This window comes from Heterodontus francisci, chromosome 14 (assembly GCF_036365525.1).
Source record: "Heterodontus francisci isolate sHetFra1 chromosome 14, sHetFra1.hap1, whole genome shotgun sequence".
NCBI lineage: Eukaryota > Metazoa > Chordata > Chondrichthyes > Heterodontiformes > Heterodontidae > Heterodontus > Heterodontus francisci.
Window position 1 is genome coordinate 27,134,080 of NC_090384.1, and position 17,762 is coordinate 27,151,841.

At 43.8% G+C, this 17,762-nt stretch overlaps 1 protein-coding gene across 2 annotated transcripts in view; it reads left to right on the plus strand.

Moving 5' to 3' along the window:
* Nucleotides 1-17,762, plus strand: part of LOC137377271 (CD44 antigen-like) — a 291,352-nt gene that overhangs the window by 216,742 nt on the left and 56,848 nt on the right. For both annotated transcript variants that reach the window (XM_068046813.1, XM_068046814.1), the window contains exons 2-5: nt 7,864-8,029; nt 9,809-9,948; nt 10,200-10,325; nt 13,974-15,737. In XM_068046813.1, the coding sequence (XP_067902914.1) occupies nt 7,864-8,029; nt 9,809-9,948; nt 10,200-10,325; nt 13,974-15,737 (2,196 nt within the window). The remainder of the gene's footprint in view (nt 1-7,863; nt 8,030-9,808; nt 9,949-10,199; nt 10,326-13,973; nt 15,738-17,762) is intronic.

The following is a 17,762-nucleotide window of genomic DNA, read 5'->3' on the forward strand; positions in this document are numbered from 1 at the left end:
AGTGGAGACATCTTGATAGTCATGGGCGATTTGAATGCAAAGGTTGGCAAAGGGAGGCATGGAAATGTGGTAGGAGCTTATGGACTAGGAACGAAGAACAGCAGAGGTGAACGCCTGATACAGTTCTGTGAGGAAAACTACTTGGTCATATTGAATACACTCTTCAAACAACACCCAAGAAGACTGTACACCTGGAACAGTCCAGGAGATTTTTACAGAAATCCAATAGATTTTCTGATGATCAATGACAGATACAAGAAAAGCATCAAAAATGTCTTCACTTACCCAGGTGCAGACATCAATTCAGATCACTGCCTGCATGTAATGAAGATGAAGATCAGGCTGAAAATCCCAAAAAGGAATCCCATGAAAGATCAAGTCAACTTAGACAGACTGAGAGAGGAAGATGTGATGAAGATGTATGCTGCGCGGTTACTATCAAGTATGAAGCTTTACTTCAGGAAGAGACAGTGCAAGATCTTATTGAGGAGGAAACAACAGAAAAGCATTGGGAAAGGTTGAAACAGAGCATTAAATTCACAGTAACTGAGACGGTCCCTAAAAAAAAGAGGAAGAAACATCAAGAGTGGATGACTGATCAAATACTAGATATGATGGCGAAAAGGAGACAGAATAAGAACAATAAAGAAAAATATGGCAAAATAGAAAGACAGATAGGAGAGCTGGAGAAAAGGCACAATATAAGAGCATTGCATGAGAAAGTTAAAACACTGACAGACAATAAACGCCACAAATAGTGGCTGTATAAGGACCAAAGAAGGTAAACTTCTCTTTGAAAAAGCAAGGGTAGAGAAATGATGGAAAGAGTACATCAGTGAGCTGTATGACGATGAAGACAGAAGTGAATTGGTACCATCAGAGGGAAGAGAAGGACCAGTGATAATAGAGGTAGATATCAGTGCAGTGATCAAAAAGATGAAAGCAAAGAAAGCATCTGGAAGCGATAGAATGCCTAAAAGCCCTGAATGATGTTAACATTGGGAAACTGTCAGACCTCTGCAACAAAATTTACAGAGCAGGATTCATATCTGTGGATGTTATGCAGTCAGCGTTTATTAAGCTCCCAAAGAAACCAAAAGCCTAGAATGATCAGAGCACAGGAGAATAAGCCTCATGAGCCATGTGATAGAAATTATTTTGGAAAGAGATTATAGAAGCAGAGATAGATGACAGTCAGTCAGGACTCAGATCAAAGAAAGGAACAAGAGAGGGATTCTTTAACTTGAGAGTAATGATTGAAAGATATCTGAAAGTACAAGAACCAAAATAGACTATGAGAAGGCATTTGATAGAGTGTCCCATCAAAAAAGAATGGAGTGCTTAAACAAATTAGAAATTGACAGAGATGATAAAAGGATAATTCAGAATCTATATTGGAATCAACAGCAGTGATTAGACTTGATAGTGGCTTGTTAGACAGTTTCCCAATCAAAAGAGGAATGCATCAGGGATGTGTTATGTCCCCAAAACTGTTCAATCTGTATACTGAAGCTATCTTCAGAGACATAGAATATCTACCAGGTTGCAATATTGGTGGGTTGAACATTAGCAGCTTGAGATATGCAGATGACATTGCGCTGATTGCAGTCAGAAATGGTACTACAGGAAATTGAGAACAAAGTGGATGCAAGAAGTGTGTAATATGGATGAAGAATGAATGTGAAGAAAACAAAGACAATGGTGATGAGCAGGGACCTAACCCCGGAAGTGAAAACTGAAGTAAATGGACAAGTTCTGGAATAAGTGAAAAGGTTTACATATCTTGGGCAGATTATCACAGATGATGGGAGATCCAATTGTGAGATCCGAAGGAGAATTGAGATAGCCAAAACCAGCTTGTCAGAATGACAAAGAAACTGACCTAAATCTTAGGAAAAGAATGCTGAGGTGCAACATTTTGTCATCTATGTTATATGCTTCGGAGACATGGACAACCAACAGAGACTATTGATAAGCAGAATGCATTTGAGACAACGACATATTGGAGATGTTCTGCATATCCTACACAGACAGAAAGACTAATGAGGAAATGCTGGAAACAGTTGGAGAAAAGAGAAAATCAGTGCATAACATCAAAGAGAAAGATACAATACTTTGGTCAGATCATTAAAGCAGAAGGGAGTCAGACAATTATTGGAAGGAAAGATCAACGGAAAACGTAGGAGAGGGAAGCAGAGAAGAAAATGGATGACAAATATAATGGACTGGATGCAGTTGGCCTATGCAGCATGTGTAAGGACAGCACAGGACAGACAGAGGTGGAGATCCATGGCAATCAACCTTCTAGGAAGAAGATGACACCAACGAACCAATGAATGAACAAACTTGCAGTATCAATTTCATTCCCTTGTACAACAAAGAGACCAAACTTGGGCCCTTTCTGTCTGTAAGGCTCCCTATCACAACCAGATGATGCATCTTTGACTAATCATCGGCTAACAGACCTAATAGACCCTTGATCCAAACATCCAATATCAGGACTAATGGACTCTTGATCCAAACATCCACTTTCAGACCTAATAGGCCCTTGATCCAACCATCCACATTCAGAGCTAATGGATCTTTGACCAACCATCTATTTTCAGAGCTAATAGATCCTGAATCCAGACAGACATTATTCGAGCTAATGGACCTTTGACCCAACCATTCACTATTGGATCTAATGGACCTTGGACCAAAGCATCAACTATCGGAGCTAATGGATGTTTGACCAAAGCAGTCACTATTGGGGTTAATGAACTACTGACCAAACTACTCACTTTCAGAGCTAATGGACCTTGACCCAATCATTCACTTTTGGATCTAATGGACCTTTGACCCAACCATCCAAGATCAGAGCTAATGCACTGATGACCCAAACATTCACTCAGGGCTAATGGACCTTTGACCTAACCATTTACTATTGGAGCTAATGGACCTTTGACCCAATCATTCACTATTGGAGCTAATGGACCTTTGACCCAACCATTCACTATTGGAGCTAATGGACCTTTGACCTAACCATTCACAATCAGATCTAATGGATCTTTGACCCAACCATTCACTATCAGATCTAATGGACCCTTAATCCAACCATTCACTATCACAGCTAATGGACCTATGACCAACCATCGACTATTGGAGCTAATGGACCTTTGATTGAACCATCCACTGTTGGAGCCAATGGATTCTTGACCCAATGTTCATGTCAGGGCTGTTAGGCTCCTGAATCGAATACTCTTTGAGTTATCGGAGCTACAATTTTTGGGCTGCATTTGTAGGAGCATTTTTAAACTTCTTGGCACTTTCTTTTTGTAAATATGCACATTGCAAGTTCACAGTAATGGGCTAAGTGAAAATATAACAAAGGATGGGCCATTATCTAACAGCGTATCATGATCCCAAATCTCCAGACAGGGCAGTTCATGCAGTTTTATGTAAATTCTTAATTAATCTGCATAAAATTGATCACTGTCTTTAGGCCGATGTTAATCTGTGGCACAGTGAAAACACTAGTCAGGAATTTACACATCTCTTTGTTTTTAGACCCAATGATTAGAGACCAAATGATGATACTCCTTTAAACATTTCTGTTACTGTATTCGAAGGAAAACATATTGGTCCTGAATACCCACGATGTCACTTTATCACTGTATTCTAGGCCCTAGGCTCAGACCTAGGAATGCATTGTTGGAGATGCTGAGGAAATACTGTCGTTGCCTAATAGGGTAGAGACTTGACAGAAGGGATCTCCGTCCCTTTATCTATCTGACTACACCTTCTGCCCCACCACCCCCCACCTTTGGTATGTTATTTAGACAAATTGAGAACTGGCGCAATATTGAGGGGCATGGTGTCATATTTTGTTTATATTGTTGGGATCAGGTGTGGAAGTCCAGGATCTTAGTGGGAGGTGATGTGCATGGATTGCAGAATGCTCCATAATGGATGGCTCTGTAGCTGAATTACTTTATGTTAATGGAATTGAAATGAGTTATCAAAGCAAAGTGGTGCTGCATTAGGTAGAAATGAATGGGAGACCAGAATAGCGAGTCAACCTTCCTGTTCAGGTAATGTTGAAATCAAGATAGGAGGGGTGTTCGAGTACCTCACTGTCAGCTCAGCCTTCTGATGAGAGGACAGCATTTTAATTTTTGCATTGTTGTCATTGTTGTAATTTAGGAAATGCAGGAGCCAATTTGCACACAGCAAGGTCCCAGAAAGAGTAATGTGATAATGAACAGATAATCTGCACTGTTGCATTGGTTGAAGGATAAATATTGGACAGGGAGAACCCTACTCCTCACCTTCGAATAGTGCAATAGGATCTTTTATGAGAGAGCAGACAGAGCCTTGGTTTAATGCCTCATCCACCTTTGACAGTGCAGCACTCCCTTAATACTGCACGGGAGTGTCAGCCTGGATTGTGTGCTGACTCAACGCAAGCATGCTACCACTGAGCTACAGCTAGTAGATTGAGCAGAAGATGCATCTACCTCTACCCTGCCACCGGGTTGGAATTTTTGAGGCAAGTTAGATGGGGCTGAAAGCCCAGCAGATCCAGTGCCATTGCAAATTTTAACCACTGTTTGTCACCATACCTGAATTCCACCTTCCCAAGCCGTCTGGAATTTCTGGGCTGATACTCGTGCCCATGGTTGTGAGTGTTAGCTGAAGACAGATTCTGTAATTAGGAATATTGTGGTCGACACTATTTTCCAGCCTGAATTAGTAACGTTTTTCCAGCCGAACTGCAGGACTACTTCTCTACATTCTCCAGCACAAACGGTTTGTTTTTTCAAAATTTATTGAAGATAAGCTGTAGAACAAATTTCAAACAATTGATTGAGGTAATGTTTCTTTTGAATGTTTTTTTTTTCCAGAGGGGCTCTGTTTGGGTGAGTGAAGGAGAGAAACAAACCCATATCAAGCGGGTAATTTAAACCTAACCTGCCTGACAGGATCGGATCGGGTATCCATTTGATACCCTGTCCAATTTTACTCTCCAATGAAAGCAAGAAGGACTTGCATTTCTATAGCATCTTTCAGAACCTCAGGATGTTTCAAAGGGCTTCCCAGCCAGTGAAATACTTATTGAGTCCAATCACTGTTGTGATGTAATAAACACGGCAGTCAATTTTTGTGCACAGAAATGTGATAGGGACCAGGCAATCTGTTTTATTTTCGTGATGTTAGTTGATAAATAAATATTGACCAGGACATTGGGGAGAACTTCCCTGCTCCACTTTGAATAGTGTCATGGGATCTTTTTATGTCCAACTGAGAGGGCAGACAGGGCCTCAGTTTCAGAAGGACAGCAATGCAGCACTCCCTCAGTACTGCACTGGAGGGTCAGTCTGGATTCTATGCTCGAGTCTTTGGAGTGGGTCTTGAACCCAAAACCTTCCAACGCAGAAGTGAGAATGTTACCCACTGAACCATGGCTGACACAGTGGAGAGTAAAATCAGGCAAGGTGTATGTCCTGAACACACCCTGTTCTGTTGCCAGTGGGTTAGGTTAAGATGATCCTCCAAATGTGACAGTGCTGATTATACAACAGTGAACTGTATTTTATTGTCAGATTTTGACCTATCTATTAGTGGGAAAGTCAGATTGTCTCTCTCTGCAGTGTAGTCCAGACACCTTCACGATTTGCTGGCTATCTGAGATGCCTATTAGAACAGCTGAAGTCAAAGCAGAACTTCCTCCCCAATAATACAACTCAACTCCAAATCATAATCGTCATCTGACTGGGCAATGTGTCCTAACAATGTGTCCTTTAAATTCATTTTGTTTTCAATAGTTATGTCAAAATTAAGTTAAACAGCAACTGACCAGAAATGGAAACATCAGCAGACAGTAACATTATCAAAACATGTTCCTTATCTTCGGATGATTTTTCAAACATGCCCTCAGTATATTTAATATTTAATTTTTAAGCGGAGATGTTCAGCTCAGAAAGCTGACAAGAAGGGCTAGTAACAGTGACAGCTCATTTCCTCGGTAAACTTCAGGAAACATTGTACCATATGAAAGAAACATTTATAATTTTAAAAAATTCATTTCTGGGTTGTGCACAAGGCAAGGCCTACATTTATTGCCTATCCATAATTGCTGTTAAGAAGGTGGTTTTGAGCTGCTTTCTACAACCACGACAGTCCATGTGGTGTCAGTATACGCACATTACTGTTAAGGAGGCAACTCCAGGATTTTGACCCTGCAACAGTGAAGGAATGCTGATATAGTTCCAAGTCAATATAGTATGTGGCTTGGAGGGGAACTTGCAGGTGATGGTGTCCACATACATCTGCTGCCCTTGCCCTTCTAGGTAGTAGAGGTCGCGGGTTTTGGAGGTGCTATTGGGGAAGCCTTGGCGAGTTGCTGCAGTGCTTTTTGTAGATGATATAGACTGCAGCCACATTGCGCCAATGGTGGAGGGAGTGAGTGTTTAAAGTGCTGGATGGGGTGCTGATTGAACAAGCTGCTTTGCCTTGGATGGTGTTGAGCTTCTGGGTGTTGTTGCAGCTGCACTCATTCAGGCTAGTGGGGAGTATTCCATCACACTCCTCACTTCTGCCTTGTAGATGGTGTGCAGGCTTTGGGGAGACAGGAGGTGAGTTACTCGCTGCAGGATAGCTAGCTTCTGACCTGCTCTTGTAGCCATAGTATTTATATGGCTGGTCCATTTCAGTTTCTGATCAATGGTAACTCCCAGGATGTTGATGGTGGAGGAGTCAGTGATAGTAATGCCATTGAACTTCAAGGAGGGTGTTTAGATTTTCTTTTGTTAGGGATGGTCACTGCTTTGCACTCGTATTATGCACATGCTACTTGTCACTTATCAACCCAAGCCTGGTGTTGTCCAGGTCTTGCTGCATGTGGGCATGGACGGCTTCAGTATTTGAGGAGTTATGAATGGGACTGAGCACTGTGTATTCATCAGCGAATATGCCCATTTCTGGCTTTATGATGAAAAGAAGGTCATTGATAAAGCAGCTGAAGGTAGTTGGAGCTGGGGCATTGTCCCGAGGAACTCCTGCAGTGATGTCCTGGGACTGAGATGATTGACCTCTAACAACCACAACCATCTTCCTTTGTGCTAGGTATGTCTCCAACCAGTGGAGAGTTTTACCCCAATTACAATTGACTCCAGTTTTGGTAGGGTTCCTTGATGCCACACTCAGTCAAATGCTGCCTTGACATCTAAGGCAGTCACTCTCACCCCATGAGTTCAGCTCTTTTGTCCATGTCTGGAGCAAGGCTGTAATGAGATCAGGAGATGAATGGCCCTGGCAGAACATAAACTGAGCATCGGTGAGCAGGTTATTGGTAAGTGCCACTTGATAGTAATGGTGACAACAACTTCCATCATTTTATTGATGATTGAGAATAGACCGATGGGGTGGTAATTGTCCAGGTTGGATTTGTCCTGCTTTTTGTTGACTGGACATACCTGGGCAATTTTCCACTTTGTCGGAGAGATGCCAGTGTTGTAACTGTACTGGAACAACTTGGCTGGGGGTGCAACTAGTTCTGGAGCACAAGTCTTCAGTACTACAGCCGGGATGTTGTCAGGGCCCATAGCCTTTGTTGTACCCAGATTATACGGGAAAGAAGCAATGAAATGGTTATAGTAAGGGAGAGACAATTGCCTTTTACCCCTGAGTACTATTACTGTGGATGTATCAGTATAAAATAACATAGCTGTATAACTTCAAACAGTATAAACAGGTGTAGCAGCCTGAACGTCAAGTTCCTTTTGGCCTGTATGGGTCAGTTGTCTGTGATAACACTGGGTGTGGGTATGAAATGAGATTGAACAGAAGTAGTAAGACTGTGGAGGTTCCATTTTGTGTTCCCAGATGTGAAGACAGAGTGCAGGCACCATGGAGTCTTTCAGAAGGCGGCAGGTGGGCGCTACCAACTGGACTTCCAGGCTGCAAAAGATCTGTGCCAGTCCCTTGGAACCACCCTAGCAACACTGGGACAATTGAAGAGGGCCCAAACAGCAGGCTACGAAACCTGCAGGTAAAGAGAGTGAAAGCCTTACAAAGTGGAAGAAGGATGATCTTTATTACAGGACAGCAGACTGGAATAGATAGTCCACCCCCTGATGGCAGAGAAAGGCACCGTTATCAACTAGATATCTTTTCATAAAAAAGCAGGGTTCATCAGACTGAGCCAATGATTCATGACTCAGGTTGTCAACTCTGATAGGTTTCTTCGCATGACCCACATTTTCCAAAGCAGTGTAACAGGCTTTTGGCCTGCAGGAGCTCAACTGTGTACAAGTCAGGAGATAGTGCACAAACCCCATGCAGAAGGGATAATCAGCAGAATATTCTTGAGGTTGTTTTTTCTATCCCTCGTGAGCTTGCCTGCTCTGGGTTTCTCCAGTTGTAAGAAGTCTCAGTGCCCCTCTCACTGCTGATTATCTCATCCAATCAAAAAAATACTAACTACCTTTTGACAGGACCCTTTTATTACAGTAAAATCTTTTTAAAGAGGGATCTCCCCCTTCTATCAAGATCCCTTTTAAAGTGGATATACCCCACCATCAGGATCCCTTTTTAAAGAGAATCATCCCACCATCAGGATCCCTTTAAAAAGGAAGTTACCCTTTATAATGATGGGCGTTCCACCATGCCCATTGTATTAAGAAGCAGTCTCCCCATCAAAACCCTTTGAGGTCACTTCTGTCAGTGTATGGGAAGCAATATTTTCTGGGACCCCTTACTCTTGTTACAAGCACACTGGAGTGGGATAAAAGAAAAGAGTGTAGAAGTATAGAGAGAGACTATGGGCTGGATTTTACCTTAGGTGGACAGGAATTCGTCACCGACGTAAAGGTCAGTGGCGAACCTGCTTTCGCCTTGTCCGGCGATCCGTCCCACATTTTACGGGTCCCCGGGCTTTAATTGTCCCGAGGCAGGACTTCCACACACCTGAGGGAGGAAGTCCCACCTCAGTGTGCTGCTGGCCAATTAACGGGCCGGCAGTTCTCATTCCCAGCAGCGCCACCGGGAGCGGTGGCCACTGGTGGGACTGCAGCCCAGTTGATGCCATGGAGCAAGGAGAGAAGGTAAGTTGGGCATGCCTCATCAGTGAGATCGGTCATGCCCTGGTGAGGCTAGAGTGGTCGTTTGGGGGGGAGGGGGCGTCTTGGGTTCCGTGGATGAGTTGGGAGGTGGGGGCGGCCCTCAATTGGGCACTCTGTGCCCGACTGCCATGACCCCCCCACGCCTGCGCACGGAAAGTTCGGCAGCTATCGCTGGGCAGACTTTCACGTCCCCAGAATGCCCACTTGCCATGGGTAAAATACCATTAAGTGGCCACTTAAGGGCCTTGATTGGCCTCGGGTGGGCGGGCCGTTTTTCCACCCCTCCCCCTCCACCGACCGCTGTAAAGTTGATTGGAGGCAGGAGCGGGGCAGGTAGGCCTCCCGGAGCCTCCCGCTCAATTTTCTGCCACCTCCATCCTCCCCCACGCCACGATCCAACCCACTGGGCAGCATAAAATTGAGCCCAGAGAGAGAGAGAAAGTTTTCAGGCTGGTTCTGAGTGACAGCAGATGATTCCACAGGTGTACCCTCTCAGAACAAGGTTAAAACTGCCCTAAATGCATTCAGTTATATTCACTAGGCTGGGAGACTCACCACATGTGGGAAAGCTCATTTTCCCTTAGACTCTCAACCAACAGATGGAGAAGACTTTGATCACATCCATTTAGGTTCCGCTAATCTGAATGCTGAGACCTGCTGCCCTTATTGATGCTCTACTCTTTGATCTGCTTTGCATTGCTCCACAGATACGGGTGGATTCAGGGTGGTTTGATTGCCATCCCTCGAGTGCTTGCTCACCCTGTTTGTGGAAAAAACTTTCAAGGGGTCCTCACCATTCAAAAGCTGCTGACCAAAAAGTACGATGTGTTCTGTTTCAATGTGACAGGTATGTAACATTTCCTTCTAAAATGATGGATAAAATGCTCCGGGTGGGCAATTCCCTCATTATAAAGAGATCTGATGGGAATCTTCCTTGTTATAAAGAGCTGATGGAGACTCCCTAGTTATAAAGGGATCTGATGGGGACACTCCCTCTTGAAGAAGATTTCTAATGGAAACCCTGGTTATTAAGATATTTGATGGGAGTGTGCAGTTATTATCAAATACTTTTAATTGATTGATTTTTCTAACATTCAGAATATGAAAATTGTGGCTCTGAGATTTCATCAATGCAGAATCCTGCTGAGCAAAGGACAACCAGAATTAGCAACCTTCCCACCACCACAGGGAAAAGCACAAAGAGAAGTTTACAGACTATTACAGGTACCTCTGGAGTTCACTGTTCTCTCTCAGCTATTCCTGGATTCTCTGTATCGGTAACTGCATCTATTTTTACAGGAGATCCTTCTACACTGAAAACATCTCAGGAGATAACTGGAAATTTGCTTTTGATTGCACAATTGGCTGTGCTTTCCTAAAACATCTAAATCATGGAACATAATTTCTCAGTGAGTTGCAAAACTAAATTGTACAGGAGGGCAGTCACCATGGACTCACATTGATCTGCAGTGTGTGAAACAGTAATGGTCATTACAGACTCACATTGATCTGCTGTGTGTGATACAGTAGTAGTCATTACAGACTCACATTGATCTGTATGTGAAACAATAATGGTCATTACAGACTCGCATTGATCTGCATGTGAAACAGTAATGGTCATTGTTAGTGGGAATGAATCTAGAAGAATCACTCGACACTCAGGTCTGCTCCAATGTCAAACAGTTTATTTAGTTACGCCAGTGGGGGAGCAGGTCACTGGGCTGTCCAGATGCCTCTCCACTGAACAAAGGAACATCATCCATACTTATACATTTTCAAACATTTACTCAGCCCATCCCGGCCGGACATGGTCCAATCACAACGATTATCGATTATATACATTGATTATTAGAGCCAATAGAAGCGGTTACTAGGCATAGAGGGGCTGCATGACCGGCCCATACACAGATAGGGGATTACTCATGATGTTTTCACCTCATTACAGGCTAGCACCTTTGTCAGCATTCCACAAGGGTGTCTGCTTTTCATTTTAATTAGCCTTTTGTTTGAGATTGGATTACTCAGCTCCTGTGGAATGTGGTCAAGTTAACTGAGCCCCATGGTGCTTTGCAACCTCCTCACTGTTCACTAATATTATATGTTACTGGTTACTCAAATAATATTTAAACATTATGATATTTACGGCAGGTGCCTCTGCGCTTGGGAATACCCTACAACAGTCATTACAGACTCACATTGATCTGTATGTGAAACAATAATGGTCATTGCAAACTCGCATTGATCTGCGTGTGAAACAGTAATGGTCATTGCAAACTCGCATTGATCTGTGCGTGAAACAATAATCGTCATTACAGACTCGCATTGATCTGCGTGTGAAACAGTAATGGTCATTGCAAACTCGCATTGATCTGCTGTGTGTGATGAGCATTATTGGTCATTACAGACTCACGTGATCTTGCTGTATGAGTAATGGTCATAATTATTGTCCAATTTCTCCATGGCCTGATGCCTGCATTTCTTTGTAATCTCCTCCAGCCCCACAAACCTTTTAAGATATCTGCACTGCTCTAATTCTGGTCTCCTTGAGCATCCCCAATTTTAATTGCTCCACCATTGGTGGTCGTGCCTTTAGCTGCCAAGACACCAAGCTCTGCAATTCCCTCCCTAAAGCTCTCCACCTCACTAGCTCTTTTTCCTCCTTTAAGATGCGCCTTAAAATCCACCTCTTTGACCAAGCTTTTGGCCATCTGCCCTATTACCTCCTTAGGGTGTTCCGTATCAAAGTTTGTTTTATAACACTCCTGTAAAGTGCCTTGAGATGTTTTACTACTTTAAATGTCCGATATAAATGGTTACTCAGGGCTAGAAATTCAGCAAGTGGAGCAAAACTCCCATCCTCTCATGCCCAAAGCTATTGATCCCATCCCAATTGGTGGTGATGGGAGCCATTTACATGCTCAAGGTGGAGCACAAGGGCATTTCGTCAGTAGCCAGCCTTGTAAGCCAGAACAGCCCACAGCTACTCCGCCAAGTTCCCTGTAGAATAACCAGCAGTGCGTTAGTATGAAAAGAAAGTACCTCTGAAGCGATATATGAAGAAACTATCATTAATCTTACTGCAAATGTTTCGAAAGGATGGAGAATGTGAATCCTGAAAGGAGCAGAGTGGCCTTCAATGGATGAATCATGTTCACAGGCTATATTACTGACTGTAGATACAGTGAATGATATGGACATGAACCACAAGGAGCAGAAAGATCCCAGGTTTGATCCCAGGTCTGTGCTGCATTAGCTGATCTCAGCCCAGTATTTCTGTGGGCCTTGATGCCCCCAATGAGGCCAAGATCCACCAGGGTTCCCATTCCTGGTAATTATCCAGTCAGTGCCACCCCATTCCCCTCTCCCTCTGCTGGGGACTGGGTGGGGTGGGGTGGGTGGTGGCGGAGTTGTTTGGGGATCAGGCCCAGCCACTCTGCTCTCCACATACCTTGCTAACTAGGTGTCAGGCAGCAGCTGAGAACCTGGGTATGGGACAGCATTTTCAGGAGATGAGGGAAGAACAGGGTGCAGGGCAAAACAATTAATAGCCAGTAATAAAAGCAAGAAATGCTGGAAATACTCAAGCAGGTCTGGCAGCATCTGTGGAGAGAGAAGCAGAGTTAACGTTTCAGGCCAGTGACCCTTCATCAGATTCAAGTAAATAGCCAGTAACCTGCTGTCAGGGAAGATGGAACAGGCTAGGAATCTTTTCTCTGAAAAAGGGAAAATCTGATAGCTATCTCTCAAATTATGCTGGACATCATTAGAGTGAATGTGACAAAACAGATTTCACTTGTGGGCCAAATTCCATTTACCTTCCTAATTATTTGCTGCACCTGCATGCTAACCTTTTGTGTTTCATGCACAAGAACACCCAGATCCCTCTGTACTGCAGTATTTTGTAGTCTTTCTCCATCTAAATAATAGTCTGCCTTTTTATTCTTCCTACTAAAGTGGATGACCTCACACTTTCCCACATTGAACACCATCTGCCAAGTTTTTGCCCACTCACTTAACCTATCTCTATCCCTTTGCAGATTTCTTGTGTCCTCATCACAACATGCCTTCCCACCTATTTTTGTATCATCAGCAAATTTGGATACTCTACACTCTTTCCCTTCCTCTAAGTCATTAATATAGATAGTAAATAGTTGAGGCCCCAGGACTGATCCTTGTGGCAGTCCACTAGTTACAGCTTTCCAACTTGAAAAAGACCCATTGGTCCTGACTCTCTGCCTTCTGTGTGTTAGCCAGTCCTCAATCCATGCTGGGTCAATTAGAAGTTTCCAAGACAGATGTTGATAAATTGGGTAACATATATGTTATGCATGGAGCACAGGTGGCCTAAAGAAGTTGAGGTGCACATCAACCATGCTTTAACTGGATGAGACAGTGGCAAAGTGGCAATGTAACTGGGCTAGTAATCCAGAGGCCAAGGCTAATGCCATGGGGACACTGGTTCAAATTCCAGCACGGTAGCTGGTGGAATTCAATTTCAATTAATTAATAAAATTCTGGAATTGAAAGCCAGTCTCAGTAATGGTGAAACTATCATCAATTGCTGTAAAAACCCATCTGGTTCACTAATTTCATTTTAGGGAAGGAAATCTGCCATCCTTACCTGGTCTGGCCTACATGTGACTCCAGATCCACAGCAATGTGGTTGGCACTTACCTGCCCACTGAAATGGCCTACCAAGCCATTCAGTTCAAGGGCAATTAGGGATGGACAACAAATGCTAGCCTTGCCAGTGACATGAAAGAAAAAAAAGAAATTGAATGGTGGAATGGGGTACTCCTGCTCCTGTCAGGTGGATGTGAGCAATGCACTGTGAAGTGGAAATTAAATATTGCTTTTTTTAAATACATGTAGAACCTCGACTGGTCACACCAGCAAATAGCCATGACATTGTTAGTAGTGAGACGATGGCAGCAGAAAGTCAATCACCAATCCTCACATCAGAGCCTCATGAGTCTTCAACCCGCAGTTCATTGCAGTCGGACATCCAGTCAATTCCATCACCCTCGGCAGCTGTTGTATACAGGGGATTGGGATTTCCTGAAGACCAGCCAACAAGACCGGTATCCACTGCCACTCCAGGCTTCACTTTACCCACAAAGCCAGGATACGATGCAGACCGCCTGAATAAAACAACATCGACAAGTTTGAAAAAGAATATCAGTGTGGCAATGAATGGTTCTGGGTCTGTTGGTGACATGGAGCTATACACTGAGTCAATTAGAGGAATGTCATTAAACACAGATAGCCAAGATACAGAAACCAAACTGGAGTACCACTCAGGTACAGATTTAACTAGTGTGGGCAGCATTGCTCACCCTTCCCCTTCTGCAGTGTTTTCAGGCAATGCCATAGAAATTAATGCAACAATAGGCAGCACCAAGGACAACGCAAACAGATTGGACTATCAGCCCATCCTGGAAAGTTCATCAACGTTGCAAATAAATACGAAAAATGAACATGAGAGCATGTCTGGTGCAACCTCCACACGGGATTCTGAAACCACACAAAAGCCCACAATGTTTGAAATGCGTACAGGTGGGACATCCTCAAACCCAATGACTCCAAATCCAACTGACCTACCTAAGGAAAATGCCACGAGCATTGGAATGTTTAGTTCAAAACTCCTCCCAGATCAAAGAGCAGTCAGCATGCCGAATAGAAAAGAAACCTTCTCTATCTCGCCATCTCCAACTGACCTAACAGTGGAAAGTGGGAATATTCCAGAAACACTGAGCTCAGAATCTGCCAAAGTTCACTTGGATCTAATGTCGGTCACAGTATTAGATACAAAATGGATACCTTCTAGTTCACCATCTCCTGACACAAGTAGCCTACTTGTGGAAAGTGGGAGTACTCCTGAAATATTGAGCTCGGAATCTGCCAAAGTTCACTTGGATCTAATGTCGGTCACAGTATTAGATACAAAATGGATACCTTCTAGTTCACCATCTCCTGACACAAGTAGCCTACTTGTGGAAAGTGGGAGTACTCCTGAAATATTGAGCTCGGAGCCTACGGAAGCTTTTTCAGGCTACAGCACAGTCTTGGGTAATAATAAAGGGCCCTCCATCTGGTCATCTCCAGATCCACGTGTACTGTTTGTAGAAAGTGGGAGTACCCCTGAAATACTGAAGGCGGAGTCATTGGTTTCTGTTGCAGGATTGTCCCCAGACTTTACGGTAACGACTGAAGTTTCAGGCATATCTACCAACCAACAAACTGCCCCGGGTTCAAGAGGAAAGAGCGATCTTCCAGTCAGATCAACTCTGCAGGGTGTTGAGGTTAAACAGACCCTATCTGAAAGGTTCTCTGGCTACTTATCTACTACTGCCATGCCTTATCCAACCACACCCGATCGACTGACCTCTCCATTGCATCATTCACCTGATGTATCCTCAGTGGTCTTCCCAATAAATGATAATAACATGCAAGAAATAAATCCCACCACCGCTTTCTCCAAACAGACCATGGTTCAATCAAAGTTAAGCATTCCTGGACTGGCAGACACCACAAGAATCTACTCCACTCCAGACTTTAGATTGACTGCTTCATCTCGTGCAACGACCAATCGGGTCACTCAAACATCATCATTTACAGTAGGCACACAACAGAAAGGTACGATCGAGTTACAGCATTGTTTTGTATGTTGTTCTGTACTGTCTGTTCATCATTCTCTCTCTATTACTATGTTAGTCTGATATCTTGACATTTCCATTGACACAGTCTTTGTTCTCATTGTAGAATTAACCATCTCACATGTTACAGTCCTGATCTCAGTATACCTCACTATGTAATTGCACTTTTATAATTAAGCCTCTAATTGATTCATCCTGAAACTGTCTATTGCTGTACTGCCCTTCAATGCCCATATGTCCTTCTGGTCCAGAAACTGATACTCTCTTCCCTTTCTAGGCCGATGAGCCTTACATCAGTGGTAGGGAAATTATTAGAGAAGATTCTTCGGGACAGGATTTACTCCCATTTGGAAACAAATGGGCTTATTAGCGAGAGGCAGCATGGTTTTGTGTAAGGGAGGTCATGTCTCACTAATTTGATTGAGTTTTTTGAGGAAGTGATAAAGATGATTGATGAAGGAAGGGCAGTGGATGTTATCTATATAGACTTCAGTAAAGCCTTTGACAAGGTCCCTCATGGCAGACTGATACAAAAGGTGGAGTCACATGGGATCAGAGGGGAGCTGGCAAGATGGATACAGAACTGGCTCGGTCATAGAAGACAGAGGGTAGCAGTGGAAGGGTGCTTTTCTGAATGGAGGGATGTGACTAGTGGTGTTCTGCAGTGATCAGTGCTGGGACCTTTGCTGTTTGTAGTATATATAAATGATTTGGAGGAAAATGTAGCTGGTCTGATTAGTAAGTTTGAGGACGACACAAAAGTTGGTGGAGTTGCGGACAGTGATGAGGATTGTCAGAGGATACAGCAGGATATAGATCGGTTGGAGACTTGGGCGGAGAAATGGCAGATGGAATTTAATTCGGACAAATGTGAGGTAATGCATTTTGGAAGGTCTAGTACAGGTGGGAAGTATACAGTAAATGGCAGAACCCTTAGGAGTATTGACAGGCAGAGCGATCTGGGCGTACAGGTCCAAAGGTCACTGAAAGTGGCAACGCAGGTGGATAAGGTAGTCAAGAAGGCATACGGCATGCTTGCCTTCATCGGTTGGGGCATAGAGTATAAAAATAGGCAAGTCTTGCTGCAGCTGTACAGAACTTTAGTTAGGCCACACTTAGAATATTGCGTGCAATTCTGGTCGCCACACTACCAGAAGGACGTGGAGGCTTTGGAGAGGGTACAGAAGAGGTTTACCAGGATGTTGCCTGGTCTGGAGGGCATTAGCTATGAGGAGAGATTGGATAAACTCGGATTGTTTTCACTGGAACGACGGAGGTGGAGGGGCGACACGATAGAGGTTTACAAAGTTATGAGCGGCATGGACAGAGTGGATAGTCAGAAGCTTTTTCCCAGGGTGGAAGAGTCAGTTACCAGGGGACATAGGTTTAAGGTGAGAGGGGCAAAGTTTAGAGGGGATGTGCGAGGCAAGTTCTTTACACAGAGGGTGGTGAGTGCCTGGAACCTGTTGCCGGGTGAGGTGGTAGAAGCGTTAGGGTTAGGGTTAAGACGTTTAAGAGGCATCTTGACAAATACATGAATAGGATGGGAATAGAGGGTTACGGACCCCGGAAGTGCAGAATGTTTTAGTTTAGGCAGGCATCAAGATCGGCGCAGGCTTGGAGGGCCGAATGGCCTGTTCCTGTGCTGTACTGTTCTTTGTTCTTTGTTCTTCCACTTGGTTACTACTGGCACTCGCCTCCTTCATTTCTCCCTTATAGGAACATAGGGACAGGAGTAGGCCATTCAGCCCCTTGAATCTGTGCTGCCATTCAGTTAGACCATGAATGATCTGCATCTTAACTCTATTACCTGCCTTGGTTCAATCACCCTTAATGTCCTTGTCTAACAAAAAAAATCAATTGATCATCTTAAACACCTCAACTGGATCACCCCTTAATCTTCTAGATCAGGATTGTCCAACATACAGCCCGCAGGCCAGGATCCAACCCGCCAAACATTTCCATCTGGCCCACGTATGTAAACTGTTTTAAGGGCCGTCCCTCA